At 42.5% G+C, this 14,518-nt stretch overlaps 2 protein-coding genes across 2 annotated transcripts in view; both read left to right on the top strand.

The window, feature by feature from the left end:
* Positions 1 to 1,420, top strand: part of LOC109065943 (NACHT, LRR and PYD domains-containing protein 3-like) — a 43,623-nt gene extending 42,203 nt beyond the window's left edge. The window contains exon 10 of the mRNA XM_042722445.1: positions 40 to 1,420. Coding sequence (XP_042578379.1) covers positions 40 to 584 — 545 coding nt within the window. The 3' untranslated portion in view covers positions 585 to 1,420. The remainder of the gene's footprint in view (positions 1 to 39) is intronic.
* Positions 1,421 to 9,537: 8,117 nt separating this feature from the next.
* LOC122137071 (TBC1 domain family member 5 homolog B-like) lies at positions 9,538 to 13,191 on the top strand. Its single transcript, XM_042722491.1, has 2 exons — positions 9,538 to 9,604; positions 12,736 to 13,191. The coding sequence occupies exon 2, from the start codon at positions 12,757 to 12,759 to the stop codon at positions 13,147 to 13,149; it is 393 nt and encodes a 130-aa protein (XP_042578425.1). The 5' UTR covers positions 9,538 to 9,604; positions 12,736 to 12,756; the 3' UTR covers positions 13,150 to 13,191.
* Positions 13,192 to 14,518: the final 1,327 nt, after the last annotated feature.

Genomic DNA, 14,518 nt, shown 5'->3' on the forward strand with positions numbered 1-14,518 from the left:
TGTTGTTGCACTATAAATGTTGTCTCTTCTTGTGTTCAGATGCCTGTGATCTCACACTGGATCCAAACACAGCTAACACCAAGCTTATTCTATCTGAGGATAACAAAAATGTGAAATGTGTGGAAAATCAGTCATATCCTGATCATCCAGAGAGATTTGATGCATGGTCTCAGGTTCTGTGTAGAGAGAGTCTGTCTGGACGCTGTTATTGGGAAGCTGAACGGAGTGGACGTGCTGCTGTTATAGCAGTGACATATAAAAGAATCCAAAGGAAAGGAGGGAGTAATCACTGTGTGTTTGGACGCAATGAAAGCTCCTGGTGTCTAAACTACTTTAAAAACACGTTCACTGCCAGTCACAATAAAAAAACAACAGATATACGGATCTCTTCAGGGTCCTCTAGTAGAGTAGGAGTGTATGTGGATGTGCCAGCTGGCATTCTGTCCTTTTACAGTGTCTCTGACACAAACACACTCACACACCTGCACACATTCAAATCCAAATTCACTGAGTCTCTCTATGCTGGATTTGGGTTTTATTATTTTAACTCATCAGTATCTCTGTTGAGATTGAAAAGCCAGTGAGCCACAACAGAGACATCAAACACACACACCCCATTGATCTGTGAATCTCTACCCATCTACGCACTGGAATAATGCTGAAGGCCCTCCGTAAGATGCACCATCTGGAGATCCCAAGGCAGGATGCTCTGGTATGCGAAAATCTGGTTAAAAGGTGGCGTTTCACCATTCGCCATGTTAAAAAGTTACTCACGATAGACAGCTTTGTGTTTGCTGTTGTGGGGTCTGAAGTAGGTGATTATGGGACACCTTATCTGCAAAGTTTTGTCAGCATGAAAACAAAGAGGCGTCTGTCTATTATGAAGACATGGCTGTCGCGATGGGCTCACTTTGAGGCTGCTAAAAGTACTGATTTACAAAATGCTACACTTACCTTCTTATCGGTGAGCCGTTGAGGTAGAAAGCCTGAAATTACTTGCAAAAAGCGACTGATGTCATGAGGTCTTCGTATGGTTCGCTGAAGTCTATCGCCGAAGTGTGCCCTTCTGCCTTGATATGCTATGGGCGTGGCATACGTGATTACGTCAACGTCATGTGCTTCCGACCACCACGTTACTTCTGTTATGGTGCTCGTGGGAGAACCCGGATGTATGCCCATGTATAATCCTTTGACCATGTGTTACAATTATTGAGTTGTAAATAAACACACTTTGCACTGAAATACAATGTCTCTTTATTTTTGTTGTCATTAAGCTGTTTCAGTTCCATGGACTTTTTGTTTGTATTTAATTTTTACCTGAGTTTAGTTCTTGTTTCCTTTTCTCCTCATGTGTCAGTTTGTTTCCATATGTAGTGTTTGTTCCTCTGCGTTGTGTTGATATTTTGTTATGTTAATAAAACTGTCCACACAAAGCTGGGTTTTTTATCACGGGTGATTTAATTCCAGTGCCTGAGTAGTAAGGCAAACATTCAGGCACTGTTATCAATGATGCTTGCTCTTGTTAAGTTAACGTGTTAACTTAAAATATGTTAAGTACACCAGGTAGTTAATTATTGAATACACAACATCTCACTTCTTTAATATAATATCCATTATTTTCATAAACTAGAACAAATTTTACTATATATATACAGTTGTGCTCATAAATTTACATGCACCTTGCAGAATATGCTAAATGTTAATAATTTTAAAAAAATAAGAGGGATCGTGAAAATTGCATGTTATTGTTTAATACTGTCCTGAATAAGCTATTTCACATAACAGATGTTTATTCGCCACAAGACAAAATAATAACTGAATTTATTTGTTCAAAAGTTTACATACCCTTGAATCTTAATACTGTGTGTTTCCTGGGTGGTCCACGACTGTCTTTCTGTGTTGTGATAGTTGTTCATGAGTCCCTCGTTGGTCCTGAGCAGTTCAACTGCCTGCTGTTCTTCAGAAAAATCCTCCAGCTCCTGCACATTCTTTGGTTTTCCATTATCTTCTGCATATCTGAACCCCTTTCCAGCAGTGACTGTATGATTTTGAGATCCAAGTTTTCACACTGAGGGCAATTGAGGGACTCGTACACAGCTATTACAAAAGGTGGAAACATTTACTGATGCTCATTTTTCTTATTTTGTTTAAAGATCATATTTTTTGAAGTTTTTGAAAGTTTTTGAAAATAAACATACATAGATACAGGTCCTTGAAAGTTTTCTGGAAAAAAATTCCATATTATTCCCTCTGGTCCGCTAATGTGTTATTTTGCCAACACTTAATGGCTTATGCATAGTAGCTTGCTTGATTTACTTTAGTTACGCCCATTTAGGCATTACATTAAGTGTTTCCTGCATGAGGTACTTTGCCATGACATTCACACTCGCAAGAAACTACTACGATGGTACCTCAACGTTTCACAGACACACTGTGAAATTAATGTTGAATTGCTTTGCTTAAGATGTAAACCCATAAAGCAAGAAAAACTTAAAAGCATATTCATATATCTTAAAACTTCTGGTTACATTAATCTAAGCTCTATTCAATAAAATCCATGCAAAATAGGGTTGCCAACCATTCCGTATAATACGGAATTGTCCCATATTTAAGGTTTAAGAGAAGCATTACATATGAAAGCTATACGAAATGCAGTTTGTCCTGTATTCACAGGCATACGCTGTATGACAATTTAGACCGGGGTTCTCAAAGTTTACATTCAAAGGTCCGAATCTGAATTCTCATCAATGTGAAAAGGTCCGAAATAATTGTTATTACAAAACTTGTTTTTAATAAACATGCTTATAACTTTATTTAACAATTCAATTTTATATTTATATCATATTCATTATGTCATTAAGTCATACTTGCATTTACTCTCTGAACTGTTAGTTACATAAAGTAGCCTAATGCATTTTTATACAACTAAATACACACTGCTCCGGGTGTGTGTTCACGGTGTGTGTTCACTGCTGTGTGTGTGCACTTTGGATTGGTTAAATGCAGAGCATGAATTCTGAGAATGGGTCACCATACTTGGCTATATATCATGTCAATTGTAAATGCCAAATGAAGTAGTTCTCATGTACATATTTTCTGTTTCTGAAATAGTACTTCAATGTAACCTAAAGTCACTTCAACTTAATTGAATTATAATTAATTAATTAATTAATTAATTTAATTAATCAATAATTAAGGTTTTTGGAAACTCTGTTTTGTATTCATTCATTCACTAGTCTGTTGCGGTTAGGTCAGTTGAATGTGCTGCTAACTTTGCCAGTCGGGAAAAACCTCACAGGGTGAAACCAGTGGCATTATTCTACTGAATGAAAGCTAAAAGATTTATCAAAAATATTGCTAGTTGCTATGTGCTTTATCTCCCCCCCCCCCCCCCCTTTGAGAAGGGCTGATCTAGATCATACAAATAACAAATTAATCATTCTTTTTGCACAAATCATTGTTTGAATTGCGCACATAGCCACTAAAGGAAGGCTTTAAGACCTTGCAGAATCCTCTACTGTCTGGTCACTCCCACTTCACTGCGAGCGGGGCTCACCTCGCGTCAATGCTTTTAAAATTGTAACTTCTAGTATATTCCTAAACCTGGACCTTATCAATATTGAAGAACAAATTCAAGCACCAAAAGCAGCCTACACACTCTAAGTTCTCTTTAATTGAAAAATATTCATTTTCATGAATTCATAGGCTACATGGTTGCAAAAACATTTTAGTTCAAAATTTGAAATGTCATTGTTTGAAAAAAATGCTTTATTGATTGAAGTTTCATAGACATTTAGTTGTTATACTTTCAAATTTAATGCCATATATTGTATGTAATTTTACAGTATATTCGCCTCCTAACTAGTCACAATTCTATAGGGGTAAAAATTTATTCAGGCCGATGCTTTTTGTACAACATGCATGACATTTTTTTGTATGACATTAAACTTTATTTTGACATTAAACACTTCCTCTGTTTAAATCTAGATTAAAAATACACCTCTTTGGCCAAGCATTCAAATAATGCATCTCATAATTTTGGACTGCAGTTATATCTGATCAAATGTGCATTATTATTCTTTAGCTTGGATTAAACTAATTAATTTTACTTGGCTGGAACAGCAGCTATGCTAATTATGTTTCTATTTGTTTCTCTGTTTTGCCCCATGGTAACTAGGATTTACACAAGCTCCAGTCTGGATCCAGAACACCTGAGAAGAGATGATGCCAGCCCCTCAGAGGACCTCAGATGATGCTAACCCAGAGCCAACATACAGAACTACCACATTGTGCTATAAGTTTGATTGCATACTTGCTGTTAATAGTGTTAATCGTCTGTTTGTTTACGTCTTTTATTGATTTTTCTGAACATTTCTGCCGTATGCACATTAACTGACAGTCATCACTGATAAGCTACTACTAAATATTGTAGAAACTTAATTTTCTGTAAAGTTGCTTTGCAATGATTTGTATCGTAAAAAGCGCTATACAAATAAACTTGAATTTAATATTTTTTAGAATAATTGTACATAGGTTAAGAAAAAAAAGGGATTTATTTCTGAGAACTATTTTATACACATACTTAACTGTAGACACGGAAATGACATACTCTAGGTGGTACAGAACAAATATTTTGAGCGTCCCTTATTCTCCTATAAAGAATCACAGTTGTCCCTTATTTCCATTTTCTGAAGTTGGCAACCCTAATGCAAAAGTTCACAGTGAGAGCCATTATTCACAAATGGCAAAAACATGGAACAGTGGTGAACCTTCCCAGGAGTGGCCGGCTGACCAAAATTACCCCAAGAGCACAGCGACGACTCATCCAAGAGATCACAAAAGACCCCACAACAACATACAAAGAACTGCTGGCCTCACTTGCCTCAGTTAAGGTCAGTGTTCATGACTCCCCCATAAGAAAGAGACTGGGCAAAAATGGTCTGCATGGCAGAGTTCCAAGACGAAAACCACTGCTGAGCAAAAATAACATATAGGCTCCTCTCAGTTTTGCCAGAAAACATCTTGATGATCCCCAAGACTTTTGGGAAAACACTCTGAGGACTGACAAGACAAAAGTTGAACTTTTTGGAAGGTGTGTGTCCCATTAAATCCGGTGTAAAAAAAAAAAAAAAAAAAAAAATGAAGATCATACCAACAGTAAAATATGGTGGTGGTAGTGTGATGGTCTGGGGCTGTTTTGCTGCTTCAGGACCTGGAAGACTCGCTGTGATAAATGGAACCATGAATTCTGCTGTTTACCAAAAAATCCTGATGGAGAATTTCTGGCCATCTGTTTGTGATCTCAAGCTGAAGCGAACTTGGGTTCTGCAGCAGGACAATGATCCAAAACACACCAGCAAGTCCACCTCTGAATGGCTGAAGAAAAACAAAATGAAGACTTTGGAGTGGCCTAGTCAAAGTCCTGACCTGAATCCTATTGAGATGCGGTGGCATGACTTAAAACCCTCTAATGTGGCTGAATTACAAAAATTCTGTATAGATGAGTGGACCAAAATTCCTCCACAGAGCTGTAACAGAGTCACTGCAAGTTATCGTGAGCCCTTGATTGCAGTTGTTGCTGCTAAGGGTGGCCCAACCAGTTATAAGGTTTAGGGGTCAAACACTTTATCACACAGCCCTGTGTAGTTTTGGATTTTGTTTTCCCTTAATAATAAAAACCTTCATTTAAAAATTGCATGTTGTGTTCACTTGTTCTATCTTTTACTGATATTTAAATTAGTTTGATGATCTGAAACATTAAAGTGTGACAAACATGCAAAAAAATAAGAAACCAGGAAGGGGGCCAACACTTTTTCACACCATGGTATTTGAATGGTGTGGTAAGTGGATGCAGGTGTTCGTGATCAGTAATCAGGTGATTGTGAGCAGGTGCAGGAGGCTGATTTGGCTGGTGAGGCAGGTGATTCTGTGACATTACCCCTTACCGACGGCGAGGATGACAGCACCCCTGGGAGCGGGGTGGTCAGGGTGGGCCTGTTGGAAGTCATTGAGGAGGGATGGGTTCAGTATGTCATCTCTGTCTGCCCACGACCTCTCCTCAGGACCATACCCCTCCCAGTCTATAAGGTACTGAAGCCGGCCGCCTCGCCGCCGGGAGCCGAGGATCTCATTGACTCTGTAAACGGTTTCGTTGGAGACGACCTCGGGTGGAGGAGGGGGCACCTTGTGCTCTGTGGAGGGAGGGAGAACAGGATTAATGAAAGGCTTTAACAGGGAAAAGTGGAAGGTGGGTGAGATCCGGTACTGGTCAGGCAGGTGCAACTGGTAGGTGACTTTGTTGATGCGTTGTGCAATGAGAAAAGGACCTATGTACCGGGGACTCAGCTTCCTGCTGGGCAGCTGGAGATAAATGTCCCAGGTGGACAACCAGACGTGTGGTCATTGAGTGCACGGTAGTCAATGCAGGGCCTCAGACCCCCATCTTTCTTGGCCACAAAGGAGAAGCTCAATACTGCGGGGTGAGGTGGACGGACAGATAAACCCCTGTTGTAAGGCTACTCGCACGTACTCCTCCATAGCGGCTCTCTCTGGGATCGACAATGGGTATTTGTGTCCCTTGGGTAGTTTAGCCCCAGGCAGTAGGTCAATAGCTCAGTCCCATGGCCGGTGTGGTGGAAGGTAAGTGGCTGTGACATTGCTGAACACGTCCTGTAACGCCAGATACTCAGGAGGAATGGGAGTGACATGCGGTGGGTCTGGGCTTTCTATGGAGGTGGAGCAGATGGATAGGTTGGGTTGGACTGAGATTGGGACCGGCAGATGTTTTAAACATTCCTCCTTACACTCCGCACTCCACATGAGAATTTCTCTGGACTTCCAGGTGATGGTGGGCTGATGTTTGGAGAGCCAGGGGCATCCCAGGACGATGTCCACGACAGCCTCCTCCAGCACCAGTAGTGAGATCCGTTGGGCATGGAAGCACCCAATACGTAGACTGACCTCCGGCATGCGGTGCCACACCAGCCCCTTGCCCAGCAGCTTTTCATTGGACAGTGGTGATTTGGTAAGTGGTGTCATTTTTGCAGCGGGGAATATTGAATCCAGCAAGGCTGTGGGAGGAGATGAAGTTCACAAGGATTTTGACTGGAAAGGATTGGTTGAGATACATTAGGAGTGCATCTATATGAGGCATGCAAGACACATCTGGAGTGATTTGGATAGTACTCCCCGTTGGGCGTGGTGGACGAACGGGGCAGGTGCGGAGATGGTGCTCATTGGATCCACAGAGACAGAGGCCATGGGTGAGTCGACGGGACTGTTCTGTTGAGGATAGATGGTAATTATCCGTGATCATGGGCTCTAGTGCTGGAAGTGAGAGGCTGGGTGAGGCAGCTGCAGCGGGTACGGATCCCATATGGCAAGCTGTTAGGTGTTGAAAGATGCGAGTTGCCTTTTGGAGGAAGCTTTCGAGCCCCACAGTAGATGGACATCTGTTGACGTAAGATGGGGTTCAGGCCTCGGCTGAACGCCGATAGCAGGGCAGCCTCATTCCAGCCGACGCTGGCAGCAAGGGTGCGGAAGCGAAGCGTGTACTCGTGAATTGATAAATCCGCTTGCTGTAATTGGAACAGTTCATCATGCACAGTGATCTTCGTAGTCGACTGGCCGAAAACCTCCCCGAAGTGTTGAACAAAGCTATCCAGTGAGTGAACCTGAGGGCTCTGCGAATTCCACACAGTCTCACCCACTGCAATGCTCTTCCTGACAGCAACGAGAAAGTAGAGGGAACATTGCAACAAAAACCCACTGCAGGAGGCTGCCTCACCAGAGAAGTTCGCTGGCCAGGCCATGGGATAAGCTGGTGGTGTGGTGGTGACAGTCGGCGGGAGGTGTGATTCTGACGAGGTGGTGCTCCGAGGATCCATGTGAGTTACTGTATTTCGGGGCTGGTCTTCTGTCACAGCTGGTCAAGGAGGCAAACAGGCAGATTCAAATAAGTAGGTGAGTTTATTAAGGTAACGGAGGAGAAGCTTCCAACATAGTAAAAATCAAACTGAAGAGATCAATGGAAGCAGAGCAAACAGTCTTATCTGAGCTGAACTTCTAGTCCTTCAAAGAGAGAGAGGCTTCCAGGATCGACAGGCTGACAGGAAGGCAAGGGATCCATTAGAGAAGCTTGTAACCTTGAGACCAGCCGACAAGTGACTGTGGTGAGTGCGTAATTGAATGGTGTGGTAAGTGGATGCAGGTGTCTGTGATCAGTAATCAGGTGATTGTGAGCGGGTGTAGGAGGCTGATTTGGCTGGTGAGGCAGGTGATTCTGTGACAGTAACACAATGTAACTTTGCTCTCACTTGAAATGTGTCACATTAAGTCCTTGAATTTGAAGTTAACCACAGTGTGGGAACCCTGAATAAGAAGGCATAGTACACCACATGCTGTATTATATATAAAATAATAAATTACAGAACATTTAGCTAACACTGAGAAATCAAAAGAATAAAAAATAAAAGAAAGCCTCCATAATGTAAGATGAGGTAAACGGCAAAATAACAGGCTTTTCAAAATGAAACGAAAAGAAAATTAAAACAAAACTGGCTGTCAGTGGTGGTGCTTGCGTGTTTTTTCCCCAGGGAAACCAACACGTTCACCTTCTCTGGTTTAAGAAACGGTCTTTTACTTTACTTTCGCTTAAAAACCAAATCCTCTGTCCGCCATCTTTTCCTCAGTATTTGCATCATTTTTGCTGTGCATTTTTCACCCTTTTTGCTATTATAGTATAAACCAGGATCATGTGAACAGTGAAATCTGGCCCATGCTGCACTGTGCCGCAGATCTGCAACTCGCGCTGTATGGAGCAGCGCAGACCATGCACTCGCACAAATGCGGCCACATCAAATTTTTTACATTTAAAAAAAAAATTGTTGTATATGTGACAATTTTGGTCACAGTCTAGAGCCCTGTATTGTATTGTCCTTTTAATTTATACAATATAAACATTTGTAAATACATGTATTATATGTCTGAACCCTGAAGTGCCTGTTCCTGTGTTGGATTCCTTTTTGAGTGAAACTTATTCTTTGCAGTTGTTAGGTAAAAGGACTTTCTCGGTTGTGAGTTCCTGCTGTCATTAAGGATTCCTTTTCGGGTGAAACTTTCCACACTATTGGCAGGTAAAAGGGCTCTCTCCAGTATGAATTCTCATATGTACTTTTAGGTTTCCTTGTAGATCAAAACTCCTTTCACACTGAATGCATGTGTAAGGCTTCTCCCCCAGCTGACGACGGATAGTCAGACAATATTTCAGAAATGTCAAGCAATGTCGAACTGCACAGCCAATCACATCGAAGCGCTATGACATTTTCAGCCAATCAAAAAGCGCAATTCATAACATTCTCTTAACATTCGTGACATTTGACCAATCAAAGAACGGGGATGTCGACGGCACGTTTCCGCGTTTCACCGCTAGGTGGAGGGGTCAGCGCTTCTAGTCAGGTGTCAATCAAGTTGCCGAACCATGCCGAAGGTGTCCGAAAGAATGACATAATCCTCTGGGGAGGGGGGGGATCCTCAAGTTCCATGCCCTGTCCCCAGAGCCACTGCAGATGTGTCCAGTCCCGCTCAGCCATGCAGTATTGTCTCAGTAAGTAACTTCCTATTCTGTTGGTCTAAAAATGTAATTAAATCAGCTGTTGCCAGACACTTAATGGAGATGTGAAAAGGCTTACGTGCCCTTAAACTGAATAACTTTTATAACCAGTAGTTTCTTAAAACACATTCAAGCTGAAAAAACAACAACAACAATCAAACTATTGATACTGATTTATTAATGATGAACAATGTATAGATGTTAACATTCATGTGTCAGAATAAAGAGATATTGGTTGTCTCAGAATTTTTTTAATTTCATATTAAACAGGATTTCAGAATTATTTTGTTCCTTTTTTTGGATGACAGCAGTGTATAATGTAAAATTATCAGTTTCATTGTCATAATCACTGTAATACCAAAGGTATTTACGTGAAAACTATAATTACAATGATAATTTTATGTGAAAGTAGTCATGGATAAAAAAAATAAAAATAATAATAATAATAATATATATATATATATATATAAATATATATATATGCATGCTTAAAGTGATTAAAAAATAAAATTACCTTACTTGATTAAATGTTTTGTCGTTTTTCCTTCACAGACAGCTCCTTCTGGGGCATTATTGCAAGGTCCATCTGTAGTTCCACTTCCTCGTTTGTGGTCTGAGACCTTGCCACCAGAGGATCACAAGTGGATTGGCAAAAGGCTTTTTAAAATGGGATCCGAGGGAAAGCCAGAGCTTCGTGATAACCTCCATCTCTGGTATTACACACCACAGCCAGCACTTATCTACAATCAGGCTCCAGGTCCAGACAGATTCTTTTGTCATTGTCTTCTGCTGTGGATGCCGTACAAGCTGTGGAGGGTTAAGGTTCTCTGTCCCAATCCTGCCTGTGGACAACATCAGCTGAAAGGAGGTGGTCTGCACGAAAGGGCACGGCAGGTTCTAGACATTGACCGAATGTACAACATGGACACAGAAACTCTCATCTGTACCAAGTGTAGAGCCTCGCATGTGTCCTGGAGTCAGACTGTCCTGCAACAGCTAGATCTGGGGCATCGCTCTGAGTTTCAGGTCATCCTCACGCGGAAGTATACTTTCATTCCTCATCCAGTTGTTAGCCCATCATCACGGGTGTATGTATGCAGATACTTTACAAATCAAATATTTAAAATATATGAATGTGTGGATTTTGCTTTTCCTAAGGTACGCCTGTGATATGCGGGTCATCAGGCTCTTGCGTGAGCGTGGCTTAGGCAACAGCCCCACGCGGGTGATCAAGCAGCTGCGTGAAAACCACAGCGAGCGGTGGCTCCATCGTCTGGCCCAGTACACCACCCAATGTGTTGACTTCCTCAATCAACCCGGGGTGATGCCAGTAAAATTCCAGGAGCCCCCAGAGCCTTCAGTGGTACCAAGCTGCAAGTGGTTGCTCACCGTGTACAGCCAAGACAACCTGACAAGGCTAGATGAAATCCATGCAAGGATAACATCCACCTATGGTTCCATCTTGAAGATGGATTCCACTAAAAAGGTTAGTTGTGGATTTGATTATTAATGGTGTTGTTTATATACCAGCATGGCACTGTATCTGTATTTTACATGGTGTGATGTTTGATTTATATTTACAGCATGCTTCATATCATATCTTGTTACAGATCACCAAGAAGCTGGCTGCAACAGCGAGGGGAACGGGACTCTGGCTTACCTCTGTTGGCAACGAGTTTGGTCAGGTGATCATAAGTGTGCTGACAGCCCAGGAAGGAGCAGGACTGGACATGAAGGTAGACGGTCTGGTAAAAAGATACCAGCAGGCTGGTGTGAATCCACCTGCTGTGTTGTATGTGTACTGTGGGTGCTGCACAGAGGTGGGCGAGACCAAGCTGAAAACCAGATTCAGAGGCTGGCCAGATCTCATGATACGCTTGGACATCTGGCATTTTATGCGCAGGATTGCCTTGGGGTGTACAACTGATGCCCATCAGCTGTACCCCATCTTCATGTCACGGCTATCATCATGCATCTTTGAATGGGATGCGGCTGATATTTCTATGCTTCGCAAAGCACAGAGAGAGTTGTTGATGTCCCAGGGTTGGCCTGCGCTGACAGATGAATTGCCGGAGGAGGACACGTGGAGAGGAGACTACCATCCTTCTCCTTGAACGACTGCTTACAGAGCTCCTGAGCAGCAAGGGAAATGACTCCCTGGGTGTTCCTCTCCTGGACCGAGAAAGGATGGAGAAAATCTGGAGTGTCCAGAAGAAGCACGTCGAGTGTATCCAAGACCCCCCAGGTGTTGCCCTCTATACAGAGAACTGTTTGTCAATTTACAGGGACCAGTGCAAACAGTCTGAACTTTCAGATTTATTTGCTGGAAGGTCTACACAGGTGGAACCAGGATCGGGAGGCTGCTTCCCTGTCATCGGAGCCATCAGCTTTACGCAGCTACACAGGAGAACTTGTTCACTGTGTAAACAGCAATTATGAAAAGCTGTTTGGCAGGAAAGTGGTCCCCACGTTTTGCCCCCCTGCACGTTACCCTCTGTCTTCTGATTATTCTCTAAAAATCAATTTTATTTAAGCCTATAAAGTCTACTGTATCTGTATTTTAGACCTCTAAATTATCAACATGATAATTTTTTTTTCTTTAAACATGCCCTCTGTCTTCTGATTATTTTCTATCAAGTAAAAGGCCTTTCAGTATAATTGTACAAATGACTACCTTCAACTCATACTTCACGTCTTTTTGCTGTGAAATCTTTATTTTTAGAAAGTAATTATTTTTTAGAAAGAATAACTTGGATATTATTAGTAATATTTGGTGACCATTTACTGTACTGAAGTTACTTAGGTTTACTTGACTGGAAAGGTCAAATTACATGTAAGTATCAAATATGCTCATCAGGCTTTTGAGTTATGTTTATTTTGTATGTCTCTAAATCATCATTGTATTGCATTGAATTAGGTTTTGCCCCCACAGTTATAGGTTTATGGCCTCTGAATACATTTATTTTTCTCCTTGACTATGAGCTCCATGTTCTCACACTATTACACTATATGAGCTACTACAAAGGCCTTATGTATTAAATATAATACACAAAAATTGTTTTTAATTCCTGTTTATTGTTTTTATTCCAGGTGAGCTCATTGGAGTGCAGTATCTGTTTCAACAGACTGGTCAGGCACTGCAGGACATGAACCCAGACTCTGAAGAGACAGCAGAACTCATCGAGGACCTTAATGTGGAGGAGCGAGATGAAGATGAGGGCTTCTGTGACATCAGCGAGGATCACACCATAGCAGATCCAGAGGCTGTTCTGTCACCACCCTTCTCCACACTGACACTGTGTTCTTCCACCCTGGTCACCAGCAGTGAAACGGCTGTACTGGGTTCCACATCCCCTTCACTGGTCCCTGACCCTACACCATCTCCTTCATCACCTGGACCATCAGGGACTGCTGTGCCACCTGTTCCCTCTGGAACATCTGTTTCACCACTCTCCTCAGAGTCAGAGGATGCTGATCAGGATGATGATGATGAAGAGACTGTAAGTGCCACTCCTCTGTATTTCTGTCAAAGAAACTAGAATAAATTCAAACAAGGATGGATCAACATCTACTTCTTGCTACTGCTTTATATCCAGACTTTGCTCAGATTTTAAACTAAAGTCATTAGTAAGCAACAAAGATGCATAGAGTCAAATCAGTTTTATTTAGTTAGTGCTTTGTACTATACAGATTGTGTTAAACAGCATCACATTGATATACAGGAAAATAACAGAATCAATGGAAGTAGTTATGGAACTATATATCAAACAAATGTGATTGGAAAACATTACATTTTGTGCTTTTTTTTAAATAGGCGGTTGACTACCAAAATGGTAAATGTCCCGGGATATCAACATGTGGACAAGCTGGCAGAATATTTGGTGGAGCTCCGGGGTCACACAGCCCTCAGCCTGACCAATCAGGAAGCCAACACCATAATTGCACTTTGGCAGAACCTGGATGACCAGGATAAGCAACGGGTGGTGTATGCAGCTCGACACCAGAAGAGACTGCTGAGTGGATGCTTCAAAGTACCAAAGAGGCCCACGCAAACCCCTGGAGTAGAGAGCACCACCAGAAGTGTGCTGGGTGCAAGCAGTGCACCTGCTCAGTGGCCTGACTGTTGCCGTCTGGTGGAGACCATCTTCATCAGGCTTTGCACTATTCACCCTAGCCCCAAAAGAAAAGGCAAGGGAACGCTGTCGAGATGGTCTCTAATCCTCCAAGACTACAGGATAAGGCAGCTTGTACTGGGCAACAGCTTGGTGATGGGGGGAACCTCAATGCAGCTGGTGGAAGTTAACCAGAACACCCTGATTCAGTGGTTTAACAACAGACAGAAAAAGCAGGGGCTGTCTGTGCTGCTTCAGAGCATTCAGTTGCCTCAGCTCCTCCCTGAAGCTCAGGAACCTCTCCAGGCTGCCAAACGCCTACGGACTGAGCCAGAACAACCAGGGGAGCAGCACCAGTACAAGCTACCAGAGAGCACAGCAGGTCAGGCAAAGCAAAGGCAGACTTCTTCTGGACGACCCCCTCTCAGACCCAAGGCACCTGCACAGAGTCCTATGTTGGTTACGCCATCAGCACCTCGAGCATCAGTGCAGATGGTACCCAACATACTTATACCAGCAGCATCAGGTTTCCAAGGTGTGCCGATGCTTCAGGGTGTACCAGTGTTCCAGGGTCTGCAAATGGTTCAAAGGCTGCCAATGATTGGTGTTCAGGGAATCCTGATGGTCCAGGGAATGCCAGTGGTTCAGGGGATGCCACTGTTACAGCCAAAAGTTGTGCAGGGCACCAGTTCACAACCAGCTGCCAATCTGCAAACCATGCCCAAGAGACCCTACAAGAGAACTGTAGAGGCAAACACTTGCAAGAAGTGCGGACAATTCAAAACCAGTGTAACGG

Source organism: Cyprinus carpio, chromosome B4 (assembly GCF_018340385.1).
Source record: "Cyprinus carpio isolate SPL01 chromosome B4, ASM1834038v1, whole genome shotgun sequence".
Taxonomy (NCBI): domain Eukaryota; kingdom Metazoa; phylum Chordata; class Actinopteri; order Cypriniformes; family Cyprinidae; genus Cyprinus; species Cyprinus carpio.

Bases quoted from the DNA above. Each gene is read 5' to 3' on its own strand.
- LOC122137071 (XM_042722491.1), top strand. From the start codon at position 12,757: ATGAACCCAGACTCTGAAGAGACAGCAGAACTCATCGAGGACCTTAAT.